The sequence below is a fragment of the Lissotriton vulgaris genome, chromosome 2_1 (genome assembly GCF_964263255.1).
Source record: "Lissotriton vulgaris chromosome 2_1, aLisVul1.2, whole genome shotgun sequence".
Lineage (NCBI taxonomy): Eukaryota > Metazoa > Chordata > Amphibia > Caudata > Salamandridae > Lissotriton > Lissotriton vulgaris.
This window is the reverse complement of record NC_141687.1, coordinates 2,030,278,466-2,030,294,355: the sequence shown is the minus strand read 5'-3', so window position 1 is coordinate 2,030,294,355 and position 15,890 is coordinate 2,030,278,466. Positions and strand designations below refer to the sequence as shown.

Here is a 15,890-nt window from a genome sequence, read left to right as displayed (position 1 = left end):
GGCCCCGATGAAGAGGGGCGGAGCAAGGCCTACACCCCACGTGCAGAGCCCCGGACTGGCATGAGCAACGATGCCGGGCCAGGGGGCATCAGACTTCCAGAGCGCAAGTCGGGGAAACTTGGGGTCCCCGTAACTTCGGCCAGCAACCTCCAAATGGCCCAGGAGTTGGACCGTGGGTAGTCAGTCGGTATCCCAGTAGATCCGTGGGGTCAGATCAGGGCGCAGCGATGGTCAACAGGATCCCTAGGCGGATAACAGCTCCGGGCAGCGGGAGCCTCACGACAGTGCGGCCATTCCGCAGTGCGCCCTCTAGCGCCCCCCCGGACAAAACTCTTACTATGGCCTTTAAAGTGTGAACGTTTAGCTTTAGTGATTATGTCAAGCAGCTTTTCCTCTTTCAGTACAAATCTCTCCTGCTTTAGTTCTGCGTATAGTTTCGATCCATGTTCCAGGACATCTAGTAGACATGTCTTTATCCACATATTGTTTGGTCACAAAGCTGTGTAGTCGCATAGGGTAAGTAATTTCAAAGGGGTTTCCTTGCTGCATGAAATGAAGAAGGCTGGCAACATGTTTCTTAAAACTTTACCCTCTCTTTCCCACAAGTTTGTGGTGAGGAACAGTTTCACAATGGTCCATTTATATTGAATTCCTCAATCCTCTCAAAACATTACGAATGGAAACCACTTCATGATAAACTAGCTGCCTTTGAGCAGCATATTCACTTTTATGTGTCTGACCAACAGTTCCCTTATAGCTTTTCTGTGATCTCTGGGTCGTCTGTTCCAGTTTCATATCTGTAGCCACAGCATTGACCCTTCCCTCTCTCTCTTTCACCACAAATGTCTTTGGATGAATTTTCTGTAGAGGCATGGTTTTTCCACCTCTAGCTTCTTCTCTCATTCCAAATACCAGGACCCATATCTCAGGTACTTTATTCAATCGAATTAGCGAAACACAGTACTGCTCCCACTCACCTTACCGGTAAGTATGTACCTTTTACCAGAGCTATCATGTGTAAAACATTTCCCCAGTACTTGCAAAGTTTAGATTTTTCTTCACATTCTTTCACAAACTCTAATTTTGAACTTATTTTTTTCTGATTTTGATTGTGTCACTTTGCATTATGTCTTTTGAACAAAGTGCACCCTGTGCCTTGTTTACTTCTGAGATAGGACATGCAAAACCAAACTTGTCATTCCTGATCCAGAATGCTTTCCAACGCAGTGTTTCTGTTGCCTCAGATATGATGAGCATACCTTGTTATGAAAGAACGAACAAAAGGAGTTCCGCCTAATACCTACTGGACAGTGTTGCTTCTAAAGATTTCAGCCTCAATAAGTGCATCATCTGTGCCACATCCCCTGAGATAACTTCCTGCACACTGCAACACAACTTTTGTCATGTGGAAAATGCCCATCATTGGATCAAGATCATCAAATTCTACTGGATTGCTCATAAAAATGTCCGCTACAATACAGAAAACACCATTGTAAATAATTGGCAGGATAAGCTTGTCTTCAAGTTGAGCAAGAACATTTTTGACATTTTTTAGAGCTGTGTACACTGCTGAGTAGTTTGTGACTGGAAATGATATTACTGGTAAAAATCCGACCTCCTTCAGTGGGAAGGTATTCTGGGATATCAGAGTATAAATTCCAGCCCACCAAGGAACTGGCTTTTCTTCATCCTTCAGTCCGCAACAAATAAGCAATATGATAAATTCAGTTAAATCTGCTTTGTGGACTGCAGCATCAGGTAGAAGAACATCTATGTCCTCCGCCATTTTGAATCTTTCTGGTAGACTAGCATGTGTTGATGGCTTGTAGGTATTTTGAACATGTTGACACAGCTTGTTTTCCAGCAGCTAGTGCATTGGTGCTGTCTTGAAAAAGCACCATGGCAGTATCATGTGTGCTGTATGTTTCAGACAAAGAAGAGCTGTCTTTAACATCAAATTTATCAAGAGCAGCAATTGTAAATCCTTTGCTGGTAAAGTGACTTGGCAGTAGTGTGCTCTTGGATTCACAAGATTTTGCAGCATGAGCTGCTTACAAGTTCCTGCTCCGTACTATGTCATCATAACTTGTTGATACATCAATCCTTTTCATTGAAGTGACTAGCAGCCCGTCCCGACGTTGTCCGGGTATGAATTGCTGCCAGCCAGTAGTATATTGTTTTGTAGGATTTCGATTTGATAGCATTTGTTATCTGTGACAGGCCTGTGAAACGCTCCGATTCACAGTGCACTGCTGATGCACTTAAGAGTGCGCGTTCAGTAGTGTGTGAACTCGAGTTTCCCTACTTTATTTTTCCTTGCAATATTATATAGCACGAACTCGACAACATGGCATGAGCACAATTTACATTACAGAAGAACACATTCATTTGTGGTAGGCATGGGGAGACAAAGCGATTTGCCTGGGGTCACAGGATGTTGAGCTGATGCAGAGATTCTAACATAGCTCCCCAGCTCTAAAGTTCGCAATTCTAGAACTTGTGGCAGGAGGTGTGTCTAAAAGTGTATGTCGGTGCTGGCCATCAATGAGAGAGACCTGTGCATTTTTCAAATGGGTGGTGAAAAAATATGAGTATGTTGCTGGAGATGTGGGCCGCCATGCCACCAATGTACTTACCTGGGGAGGGTAAAAACCCATTATTCCGCAACTTTCTTTCCGCATACCATCACTCCGCAATGCCATTAAAACGCATGGCATTACATTTTATATGCTTTTACCACGCATACATTTACAACGAAATTCGTTTTAAATGCATGAATGGTAAAAGCATGTTTTTTTTAAATGTTTGGATAAGGTACGTATGGGTATAGGGGTATATGTTTTGGGGTACTGAGGTATTTGTTTTGGGGTGTTTGGGTATTTTAAGGGTTCAGATATAGTTTTGGGTTATGGGGTACAGGGGTATTTTTAGGGTTCAGGGCTAGGTTTGGGTTTTGGGGTACAGGGGTATTTTTAGGGTTCAGAGGTAGGTTTGGGTTTTGGGGTACAGGGGTATTTTAAGGGTTCAGGGCTAGGTTTGGGTTTTGGGGTACAGGGGTATTTTTAGGGTTCAGGGCTATGTTTTGGGTACAGGGGTATTTTAGGGTTCAGGGGTAGGTTTGGGTTTTGGGGTACAGGGTTATTTTTAGGGTTCAGGGCTACGTTTGGGTTTTGGGGTACAGGGTTATTTTTAGGGTTCAGGGGTAGGTTTGGGGGTACAGGGGTATTTTAAGGGTTCAGGGCTAGGTTTGAGTTTTGGGGTACACTGGTATTTTTAGGGTTCAGGGCTAGGTTTGGGTTTTGAGGTACAGGGGTATTTATAGGGTTCAGGGCTAGGTTTGGGGGTCCTTTTAGGGTTTAGGGATAGGTTTGGGTTTTAGGGTACAGGGTATATTTATAGGGTTAAGATGGGTTAGTGTTTAAGGGTGTTGGGGTATTTTAAGGAGTAAGGGTGGGTTATGATTATGGGGTGCAGGGGTATTTAAAGGGAGCAGGGTGGGATTAGCACACGATATGAGACATGGCATGAGGGGCGGAACGTACCACACGCCCCAGCGTTTGTCACGCCCCCAGCACAGGCCCACAGCACAACGCAGACACGCCCACAAGGGACTACTTTGCTGGCACGGTTCTTTTACCTTTTAAATGTATATGGTGGGCGTCTGTATAGCCTATGTCCTTCTGCCGCAACTGCCCTTTCCAACGCTGTATTGGGTGTTGTGATTGGTGCTGTGGTTCCTGAGATTACCCGCCTCAAAGGCTTGGGCTCTCTCTTTATTATATTAGTATAGATAACCAGTTGTTAGTCTTAGTTGTAGAAAAGCGTGGGAGTACGTATTTTGTAAAGAGAAATTTTGACCAATAGATTTTGACCATGGGATTTCATTGCATTCATCATTTATTTGTTAAAAATGCACAATTGGTTATAAAATGTCATTTTAAATAATGCTATTGAGCTGCAGAGGACAGAAAAATATGTTGACTTGCCGCTTCACACAATTAATCAAAGGGCACAATGTTCTGAGCCGCCCAGGCAGCAGGTTTCCTGATAGAGCCTTCTGGTGAACTTTGATTGCTGGCCATTAGCACTTCTTCCTTATAAGGTAATTGTTTTATGACTCATAACTAGTTCAGGAAACTTCAGAATCTTTTTCTATTACTCACACCAATAAAAACTATTTACATGGTGCTAGGAGTCTGCAAGATGAGATATTCCCACAGAGAGTTTATCCATTTGGCCTTTAAGGCCATAATTGGATAAGTCAAGGCCAAGACATGTATGAGTGTATTCACCCCTCTATCACTACTTGCACAGGGATGCTCCACTGTATGTATGTATGGTTCTGGCTCTGTCTATGCAATGCTCTCTAGCTATGCAACCCTATGTATAGCTATCTGTCTGACCGTTTATACAATCCACTCTACCTGTGTTTGCAAACCTCTGTATCTTTTCAACACTATCTATTTGTAACAAAGATTTACACAAACGTTATAAAAAAGCATTAGCAAAGGTGAAAGGCTGACAGCCAACGCCAGATCGATTGGCTTCTTTGTTTACTGTTTAGCTTGACCTTTTCATTTTACTAAATGTGTATGTATCACATAGTTATAGGGGTTTACAGACAGACATCTTCCATTAGTCAGTTATGTAATTCACATTTTTCCCACTCTCTGCAGAATTCTCCGTGAATTACCGCATGCTGCATTTTCCACAAAGAACACATCCACCCACACAGTAGTTCCTCTCAGTGACAGGGACAAAAGTTTGGTAATGTGTCTGTGTTTTTTAGGCCAAAAAATATTTTGCCTCCAGCCATTTTTTTTAAATATTAGATAGCCTAGCAGCTACCCCAACAGTAAAGTTTTGCAAAACTTACGAGAGAACAAAATAGGAAGTACCAGAGCCAAAACACTTGTGTCCAAGACCAGACCTGTTGGTTTTGCCAATGCTTGTTTTGGAAAGGTACCTTCTTGACTGGGATTATATGCACTTGTAGAAAACTTTGATTTTGTGGTTAAATAAGGTTTGATAAATAAAGTTCTAGTGAAGGGATGATCATAAACATTTTAGAATATTCAGCTCATTGAAATATAAACATCAGTGGATTTGTCTTCTGCAAGAGTATCGAAACTAATGTTGTTCAGGTAATATATCTATATTATATAATATCTATAAAGAAAGGAGCAGGAGGAATCTATTGTAATGTGTATATAACACGAGAGATGCAATGTGATATATGATGTTTATATTTTACTGCACGGTATTAACATTATTGGTTAAAGTTCCAAAGCAAATGTACACAGTGAGGCAGGTTGACCGTGCCCTATTCCTTTATGTGTTCACAGAGCATTGAATGGCCTATGAAGTTCCCACAAGCCTTTGTGAGGATGGGGTTGACCCTTCCAAAGGGTATTCTTCTTTACGGACCTCCTGGATGTGCCAAAACTACATTAGTGAAGGCTGCAGCTACAAGTTGTCATTGCTCCTTCCTGTCCATCAGTGGTGCCGACCTGTTTTCACCGTATGTCGGAGATTCTGAGAAAACTCTGGCCCAGGTTTGTTGGTTGCTTTAAGTTGCCTCTTGTAGCCAGCCCTTCTCAACGAAGTACACACTGCTTGCATCATTTTCAGTGAGGTACTTTCATAATTTCTCAGATTCTGTGATCTTTACATGCACAGCATTTCAAAGTGTGCAGTAGGCGTTTCACTGCAAGGCAGGTTAGTGAGTTCTTTCAAACCTTCGCATTAGCCCTACCTAAGGAGCCCACCTATATGAGCCATAGATTATGGACAGAGGGAGGTGTAGCAATTGGCTCCTGAAGGAAAAGATAGGTAACGGTACACCTCATGTTGCTTCTTCAGAGGCGGGATGGGATGTTGACTATGTTACCAGTCAGGTGTTTCATCGTAGAAGTGAATGCTGTAATTCTGAGGTGTACTTTTATTTAAAAAAAAAAAAGGCTTGTCCTTGTGGGGAAAAAGAAAGTCAGCCCTGTGTATGGTACTTTAAAAAAGAGCAGCCTTTGGTGTCGGAGCTACCAATCGTCTTGTTTGCTTTCTTTGGCCCCCAGAGGTTCATACAAGTTGGCTATAGTCTTACTTTTGAGCATTTGAGAGCCGACCAACCTTGGATGCAGACCATCACACACTCTGGGTGTTCATATTGGCAGCATATCTCCTACTTTATACACCTCTGTGTTACAGTAAACATTTGGCTGGAATCTAATTTACTTGCTAAAACATGTGTTGACTTGTTACCAAATTTCATATCCTGTAAAGGCACACTTCCTTAACTGCTGTAGTCATTGTCTTTTAAGGGCTGAATCAAAAAAGGCAGCAAATATAGAGTTAATTTTGTTAAATAAATCACTCCAGAATGTAAAAGTTCGACTTGAACCCTTTGTGATTCCATCATTTTCTTATATGCGTTTTCTTGTGGTTGACATTTTGTTAGAAGCTCCTAGGAAGATGTTTACTTCTTATCCTTCTCACCCTCCTTTTTCTTTTTTTAAAGTAATCCTTAACTCATATGACTTTGCTGCTTCATTCATGTTTCTTCAGAATCTTCATCGTTTTTCTCTTTTGCCTTTCACTTTTTCAATTTGTCGTTGTCATTGTAGTCATTGATTCCCAGATGAATCTGAAACTATCAACTATCACTCAGTACAAGAACATGGTACCAGTCAACACGGTGTGACTTTTTTACTGTTGAATGTCTATTATCCTGATAAAATACAGCTAGATGTCCGCACATTCATCACAAATGTGCATATTCTAATATCACATCTTTTCTCAAGAATTGTACCTACTAAATGCATACATCATCCAAGCCCCCAACTTTTGCATGTAGAGAAATGGTAAAGAGATGCTGTATACCAGGCAGCCGGATGTAGGATGAATGGATTTATTGACAAAATACAGCACACCACTGAAAGGGTGCCTGTCAGCCCATCTTCAGGAATCATACTGCCACAAAGTACCCAGGTTACACAATAATGTTTTGGAATGACATAGGAAAATGTTCCTAACGGAATAGAAACCAAGGAATGTTGCAAACAGAGATTAGCTCGGAGGACTTTCCAAGCTTTAATTGCAATTAGAAGCAACTCACATGACTAAACATAGGAACATGGCCTGGGGCACTGGTTGTTTAAATAGCTGCTCCTTTCCGCGAACAGTTTTAGCGTGTCATAGATTCTGATATCCTCTTTTAGGGATGAGAAGTCCGTACATATTTCAAAGAGAATAGTCCTGGCATGCAAGTTTGTTATCATCACGAATTGAAAGATGAATGATTTCGGGAAGTTCTCTAAAAGCAATATGACTAAGAGTTCTAGACACCTGAAGCTGCAAAAGGATTATTGCAAGATTTTTGTTTAAGCATGTCTTGCTTTTTTTTTTTTTTTTTTTTTTAGATATTCCACTTTCGCTTTGACACAAGGAAATTACTATAGTTTTAACCAAATGAGTGGTGAAGTGTGGGGTCTTCAAATTAAAGTCTCAAAATATTTGATAGGTTAAATTGAGTAGAGTCTTAGCCTCTGAAAGCAGCTAATGCAATCTTCTTAGACCTTGATTAATAGAATCCTACTTTCTGGTGCTTTTGTCCAGCTTCGTCAGACATGGAACATCGACTTGACAGGAGTCATTGAAACTTTAAAAGAGCAGCCGAATCATCTTACCTAACTCGACTATGGCAACATCAGAATCTTAATACCATGTCACAGCTGTCTTGGGGAATACAATATTTAAAGTTCCAAAGATGGAAAATCCAATAATCAAGCCTTTTTACAATAGTATTGGCATGTTTGTGCATGCCGAACTCAAAATCATGAAGAAAGTCCAGTGATTTTGCTTCATTAATCAATTAAGCTACATCAGGTAAGAAAGACCAACACATTAAACACTTACTGCGGGCTGCTGTGTGTGACCACCAAGTCACTGCTTTGTATCCAAAAATAGTTGACTAAACCAACCGTAAGAGATAAGATTAGTCGATAAGAGTACCATTAAATGAAGTCCTCATAATTACTGTATTTGTAGCACCATGAGAATGAAAAGCTGTATTCACAAGCCCTGTTAACCGTTATGACAGAGGCACGTGAGCCCCAGTTACATATTTCAGTGATTAACGCAAGAGGATCTGTTCATCTTTGAAAGGATATGTGAACAGTTTGTGCAGTCCTAGCCGTTCCAGATACCTAACTTCATTGAATGTTGGCATGAAAAAAGTTTGGTTTTCTAGACGACCGAGCAGTTCATTTATTAAACAACTTGGAAATAACAGAGTAATTACAACGGTTTGAATATTTCAGAATAAAATCTGACATACAAGACCCCTAAACTTTCTTTCTAGTATGAATTTTTTAGGATATGTAACACTTATTTCTCAACAGAAGTACTACCTATATTTTCTTACTACCTCCAATTTACAGTTCACACTACAAATCTGAATTAATTTGCGTATATTTTCATATGTACTAGTTCATACTAATGGCCAAAAGTGTGCGTACCAATCTTTAGAAAGAAAAAAACATTCTCTCACATTCTTAGGCTTATTCTCAGTGTTTTCAAGCAGGAGTCTTCTGTAATTATGTAAGGGTTTTTTGATGCTACCTAGTGCAACTACTGAATTGTACGAAAATTCACCTAGGCCTTGTATAACGTTTGCTTTAACACAGTATGTATTGTTGGTGATGCCATTAAGCAAGATCAGTTTCAGATCTGATCTATTGGATATAACCTGAGTACATGGTTTGTTCCCTCTGCTGCATTAAAATTGGGGACAGGGTCCATATTCCAGCCACAGTAGAACAAGATGCAGCACTACCTTACTCATGCTGCAACTGCAGAGTTACAATACTTAATCTATACATGTCCACTGTAATCCACAATTGTAATGGACACATCGCAAGTCTTTTCAATTTTCCTGCTGTAGGGACTTTTCATGGAACATACCGTCATTGTAACTCAGATACTCTCTGAGTGCTGCTGCATTTGCAAAGCATTGAATGGTCTTTGGCTGCAGAGAGCAGATGTCAAGTGCGTGGGTGCGTTTCACTGGGCGTCTGAAAACTACTGCACTTAGGCATCTAGAAGAGCAAACAGCCATTCCATGGACTTCTTTATTCTCTGTCCACCAACTGTAATATCCTTTGTACAATATGCCAGTGTGAGTTGCATTGGTTACCTTATCCCTCTGAGTGACAGGTGTTGCAATACATTGCAAATGCTGAAATGATGGTCTTTTGTCTACTACTGGGCTCTGTCATTGATTTCACTGTTATGCACAATGGAGCAAAAAAGTGATTGCTACCTCATAATTTGGTGGGCTTTCTCATCGCACACTGCCCTTGTGCTTGGTGCCCATTGTACATTGGTGAGAGGGCAAAGCATTGGACTTCTTCCAACGGTGAGCTATGCACATGTAATGCAGCACTGCGACAGGGCAAGTTAATATATCTGGGCCTCTATCTTTCGAGCGTTCGTATACGTCATAAATGCAAATGTTGTACATGAAAGACCCTGGTTATTATTTAAATATATGTTATTTTATTTCTTCTAAATGTGTGTGTCATGTCATGGTCCTTACTCTGTTGTACAGTCAAATCTAGTATTCGATAGTGCAATTTGAATTAACAGATGTCTGCACTTTTATGAGCATCCAGTGCATCACAATTATTGTTATTTAATTCTTAACCTATCCGAAATACTTGGAAGTTCTTTTTAAATGAAAAAGCCCAACCTATATGATGAAAGATTGTTTGAACTGACTGAGCAAGCTATTAATGACAAATAATGTTTCCATCTTGAATTATCAGGTCTTTCGGCAAGCCAGAGCAAGTGCTCCAGCAATTGTATTCCTCGATGAGATTGATTCCATTCTAGGTTCGCGTTCTGTTGGCCACACTGGACATGGTGTGCAGGAGAGGGTTCTTTCTGTTCTGCTCAATGAATTGGATGGGGTTGGGTTGAAGGTAACCGAGAGACGAGGGAATACACAACTGCTCATGGAGGACCACCAGAAAAATGAAGGTGATGAGGAGGTATGTTCAAAGAGACATTACAATTTATTGATCACTGCTATGGAATGTAAATGTGGTGTTATCATTTGTGCTTTAGCAAATAATACTGACCCAGTAGAATCATGCACACCAGACCAGACCATCTTTAACTGCCGCTTGTCGAATATCACCATTCCCGAAGCCACACTTCAATACTTGTTTACGCCTGGGTAGATGGAGATTTAACTCATTTCAGTGGACAAAGACATAAGAGACTTTCAGAAACATGACTAACATAACTTTCACTGTGTTTTGATTGGTCTTTGCTGAGAAATAAATGGTAGAGGTTTACTTAATTTTGCTTTAATTTGTAACAGTTAAGTATTTTGAGAGTTGTGATTAGTGCTTTACTGTGGATGCATTGAACCGAGGGTGATACCTCTGTATTTCCTATGCTTGGTCAACCTGTTGCAGCATGAGCCCTAGAAATATCTTTAATGCATGTTCTTGCAAACCTGGTGCCATCCATCCACCTGCTGACATTCAAGCTGTCTGCTTGAGTTTTTCACTTAGCTCTGCTGACACCGTTGCCACTGATCCACAACTCGCTTTCTCCTGGCGGTGTTGGAATAAGTTGCCATCGCATCCAGTGGATGTTACCATTGACCTCACCAGCATGATTCCACTGGAGCATAATAGTCGCTTGCACAGGCTTTTTCATGCCTTCTAGTCCAGTTTCCCCACCCGCTGGCATTGCAACCACATGTCAATTTTTTATTTTGATTGTGCAGTCTGATGCAGATGTGCCCAGTGAACCATTTAAATTGATTCTAAATAGATGGGGCCACAGATCATTAGTAGAGTTGAACCTACAAGGAGGGAGAAATACCAGTAGTTTTAATTTACTGTAGAGTCACATGTATTCTAACCTATGGTTCCTCTAAATATTTTCTTCTGTGTGCGCCAGCAGTAAGTTGGTGGGTATAATTTTCTTGACTGTGTGCAGGACCAATAGTAGTAAGGATCCACTAAACAAAGTATTGGGGTGGGTGGGTGGGCGAGTGAGCTATTACATTTAAGTGGTGGTGGGAGAGCTGGCTATTCGAGGAAGGAGGCTGAAGAGGCCCACTGCGAAGAATTATAAAAAAACAGTTAGCCAATGACAAGCAAGACTGTCCACACTTTCTTCTAATAGATATCCAGTTCTACTGTTTGGACTCTTAATGTGTTCCCCTGAAAGTCCGAATTGCTTGCAGAGGGTGGCAAAATGTTTCTTTTTTGCCAGTAGGAAATGGGCATCTGCCTACTGAGCCTCCCAAAGTGGGACAATCACCAGAGAAGTATAATCCAGAGTCTTGCCTGGTTGGTGCAAAAAACAGGTGCTAAGGGGGGACTTTCTGTAGTGACCCAACGGTAGAGGTAATTCTCGTCTCAGAATTTAAAAATACTTTCTGCTCCTGCCTACAGCCCAGGCAATCCCCATCGATTTGGGGAGGAAGTAGAAATAACAGCAGATTAAGGTTACCTTTGGTCTCAGCACCTCTGAGTTGTTCACTTTGGTTTATTAGGGCACCTGGGTTCTTTAGAGGGCACCCGCTCATCATCCCAGTAAAAGTTTATATGACCAGCAACACGTTATTTAGAGCAAGTCTAGTAGGTCCAATTCCTTATTATTACCAGAAAGCCTACTGCCTCACATTTATGTTACAATGGGACTGCTCAGGATAACAATTCTACTAATGGTCACAAAACCACTACAATATGACTTTACCTCACTGCACACTTGTAACCCCTTTCGTCCTGGTGTTTGTTTTATAATTGTTTCAAAACTAATACGAATGGTACAACACAATGACATGAGTCTTGTATTCAGAAGTACAGGTGGTACTATTGACATTAAATATTGTTATTAAAGAAGACGAGAAGCATTATCATCCTTTCGGGGCTTTCCCTCTCATGAGCTACAGCATCTCCCCGCATTGGGCTATGCTAATACATGGCCTATTACTCTTTACAGATCTTCTATCCACATATGTACTGCACATGTATAAAATCAGAAGATGTAAATAAATACGTCTAAAATTAAAAAAAGTAAGGTGGTCCGATATCCCTCCTTTAAAGTAGACTACACAGAAAAGTGTGTCACACAAGTGCTTCTGCCTATTAATTACTGAAGCCCTTGGAACGCGCATGCATTACTGGGTAGCAGCATCAACCGTGTATTAAGGAAGCCGTGCGTTACCAAATAGTAGAAAAGCATTGGCAAAGCCAATTAGTATGGAATTGGCTGCCAGCTTTTTGGCTTTTTTAATGTTAGTTTTGTCACTGCTTTATTGCAGGCCCTTGCCAATATAAAAGAATTGCCAAAAATCAAACATATTGTGCTCTCAAAAAGCACACTTTGCCTTAGTAGTCTTGAGCACTGTAGGGGACTATAATTTATGTGGATGTTCTCCGTATAAAAAGCAGAATGCTAACATTTACGCTGAAATTAACCAATGGCTGAACTGGGCTGACAATTGCCATTGCTCTAGCTCTAGTAGGGAGAAGAAAAACGTGATTGACACAACAAACCATCAGTTGAATAGGTCTGGTGAAACCCCCTACTAGTATGTACATATATTACTTAAATTAAATCAAAACATCTGGCCTAGCATCACAACTGAAGAAGTCATTCTCCCGATTGCACTCGAAACAATTAACATTTCTGAGTAAAATCAGACGTTTTGTTGGGTAAGTGGGAGAGAAGCACTGCTAAACATTAACATATTTTCAATTTGACCCATATGGTGCTACTATTTTCAAACATGGGGCTAGTGGGAAATGAAAGTAAACATATTTACAAAAGCTCAAACGGCAACACACTCTTCACAGGCATCACCAGCAAACTCATGAAAAGACTAAAGAAAACAGCAGACAGACTGATCCTCAACCAGTTCAAAAGCACACACAGCGCCCTCCACTGGCTCCCCATTCAAAAAAAGAGTCCTTTTCAAATTTCTGACCCACGCCTAAAAAGACCTCCACGTCCAAGGATCTGCATTTTTGAACCACTGCTTGAACTTCTACCAACCTTCCAGGAATCTTCACAACGCCCACCTCGCCCCCGGACAGACTCCGCCACTGCCACACCGGAGGACGCTCCTTCTTCCATCTCACGGGCAAGTCCTGGAATGCCCTCCCTCTAAACCTCCTAACATCACCCTCGCTGACAGACTTCAGGATGAAGCTTAAGACCTGGCCTTTGACTGAAAAGCACAGCCTAGCGCCTGGATACCCTCACAGGTGATAAGTTGCGCTCTACAATTACAGCATGATTGATAAAATCCTATTTAGCTGATACAGTCTATCTTCATTGAATAATTTCCAACTGACCCAGGTCCCCCAAACATATTCAGAAAACAACCTTGTAGTTTTGCCTCCTCTTAAGTTATAGCAACCATGAACTCATCCCTCATCTGGAAAGTTCTCAAACAAACTAAAAATATCTTATATTCAGCTGATACTTGAAAAACAAGGGCTTAATTACATTGATCCAGCAAACTATAGGCCAATAACCAATGGTCCATTGCTTTGAGAAAATCATTGGAAAGGTACCCTTCTTTGCAGTCAGAATGGTTTCTGCCATGAAAGAGTAGCTGAATCAATGTTACTTTCAATCTGTAATGATCAGAAGAATATGGTAGATTCCAGTAAATTGCCCCCTTCCTCCTCCTCTTTTACTGCCTATTGGATTTTTGACACTGTGGAGCATCAGCTACTACACGTCAGGTTGATTGACACTAGAATTTAAGGCACCGTTACTAGTTGGATCAAGACTTATCTTGTTGAGAGAATCCAAATTGTCACTGACTTTACCACCATTTGCTAACCAAATAGATGTTCCTAAGTCCCAATTTGACTTTTTAAAGTTTACCTGTTGCAGCAGCAAGAAATTGTTTACAATTTCAATCTTACTTGCTGTAGCTGTGCTGACCGCTTTTTAACATTCTTCCTGAGGTGTATTGCAAAGGTCTGACCTCCTCCACAGTCTACAGTATAGAAATCAAACTGCCATCAAACACTCTCCACAAGTAAAAAACCTAGGTCTGATCATCAACTCCCTACCCCTTGAAACTCTGGTCAGCCAAGTAACAAAAAATGCATTCTTCACCATGACAATACTATGCCGGAGCATGACCTCTTAGAGCTCAGTGCTGTCTTGCAAGGATTATGCAAATGTGCTTTATACGGGACTCCCTAGATGCTTAATCTGCAAATTGCAGTGGATCTAGAATAATAAAGCGGGTGCAACTACATCATGTCCCTTTTAACAGTTTACACTGGCTCCCAATGGCTAAAAGAATATTTAACAAACCTGTTCATTGCCTACTGGGTGATCCACAGACCACGACCCAACTTCTATCAATTAAAGCTCAGACTCTACTGCTGAAGGAGGACTCGGATTCAGAATAGAATACCTATTGATTGGTCACTTTATAAAAAGACTCAACTGGATCGGCAGTCTTCCTCTGTATAGAATTGTAATCTCTGGGGCATGCAGACAACTAGGATAATCAGAAAACCGCCTTGAATTTGGAAGGGATATAAATGCTTAGCAGTTTTCTGAAACATAATACCAAATGAAGGAGACTCCGAAAAATCACTGGTCAGTAAATGCAAGCAGACATCCTGCCTTCCTACTATACTCTCTCATAATATTGTGCGGAGACACAGAAGCTTTAATGGAGCAATACTTCACGTGTCCAGCTTGGATCACAGTTCCAAACCTCAGACACCTCTCCCAGCTCTTTCTTAGACGCAACTGCAACCAACATCCTTTCATCCGTGCACGCCAAGGATTCCCAGAACCTGGAAGCAGATTGGTGCTTCACAACTTCAAGGGCAAGAAGTGCTGCCTAAATGATACAATTGCAATAACTACCTAATCAAACAAGCTTTTGGGTCCCTGATAAATAGAAGAGGAGACACTAGTGCTGGAGTTCTCAATTCCGAACAGGATGTCCAATGCCCCCTCCCCGCCTAGATTACGGAGTATATTGAGTTACTAGGCCTGGAATCAGGGACATTGTGCAGGGTCTGCACCATGTAAAACCTGTATTTGTGCGTCATGCTATCCCTCGGGATACCTCTCTAACTGAAATGTAGTAGGCCCCTTGGTGTATAAATATAATTTTATTATTTATAGTGCTTGCTGGTGTGGTTTTGTGGAATACTAGCACCACAAATAGCAGATGGTCCTAGTCCCCAGTGCCATGGTACCCAGTGGCGTCGCCCCTCTGCTTTTAGCAGTGGAAATGAAGGAAAAATAAAATGATAACTCCTTGTTATTAGCATTTAATTTGTTCCTACTGCGGTGTCATTGCGGGGCGAGCTGCTCTGTTCTCAGAGCAGGGGATATGAATGGTCACACACTGTAAGTGCGCAATGACTGATTGGCTGGCCCTCTCGCGCTGGCCAAAGAGTCATGTGTACTTTACATGTTATCCACCCAGGCAGCATTACAACCAGGGTAGAGAACATACCTAGACTCACATTTCCTGGCTGAGCACTGAACCACTATGCTCAGAACACTCACAAGGCTGCGGCGATGGAAAGAGAAGCGGCAAAGAGGTACATTTTTTTAAATTATTTTTTACAACCCCTTTCCCCAATATCCCCCCCTGCCCTCCACTCCGAACCCGTGCCGACCGCCACTGGTGGTACCTCCTTTTATCCTCTTTGAAAGTGCAAAAAGATGAGTTTATTTTACTGCACTCCATAACCTGCAGATTATACACAGGTCAGAGCACAAAAAGTTCAGCTCTAGTTTGCTATGTACAGCTTTTGAGAGGGGTGGGGGGTGGGGGAAAGTGGATTCAGGAGTGATAACCCCTCAAATAAATG

The 15,890-nt window shown here is 41.4% G+C and overlaps 1 protein-coding gene across 2 annotated transcripts in view; it reads left to right on the top strand.

The window, feature by feature from the left end:
• AFG2B (AAA ATPase AFG2B) overlaps nt 1-15,890 on the top strand; it is a 247,052-nt gene that overhangs the window by 109,615 nt on the left and 121,547 nt on the right. For both annotated transcript variants that reach the window (XM_086958256.1, XM_086958257.1), the window contains exons 6-7: nt 5,346-5,555; nt 9,822-10,046. In XM_086958256.1, the coding sequence (XP_086814382.1) occupies nt 5,346-5,555; nt 9,822-10,046 (435 nt within the window). The remainder of the gene's footprint in view (nt 1-5,345; nt 5,556-9,821; nt 10,047-15,890) is intronic.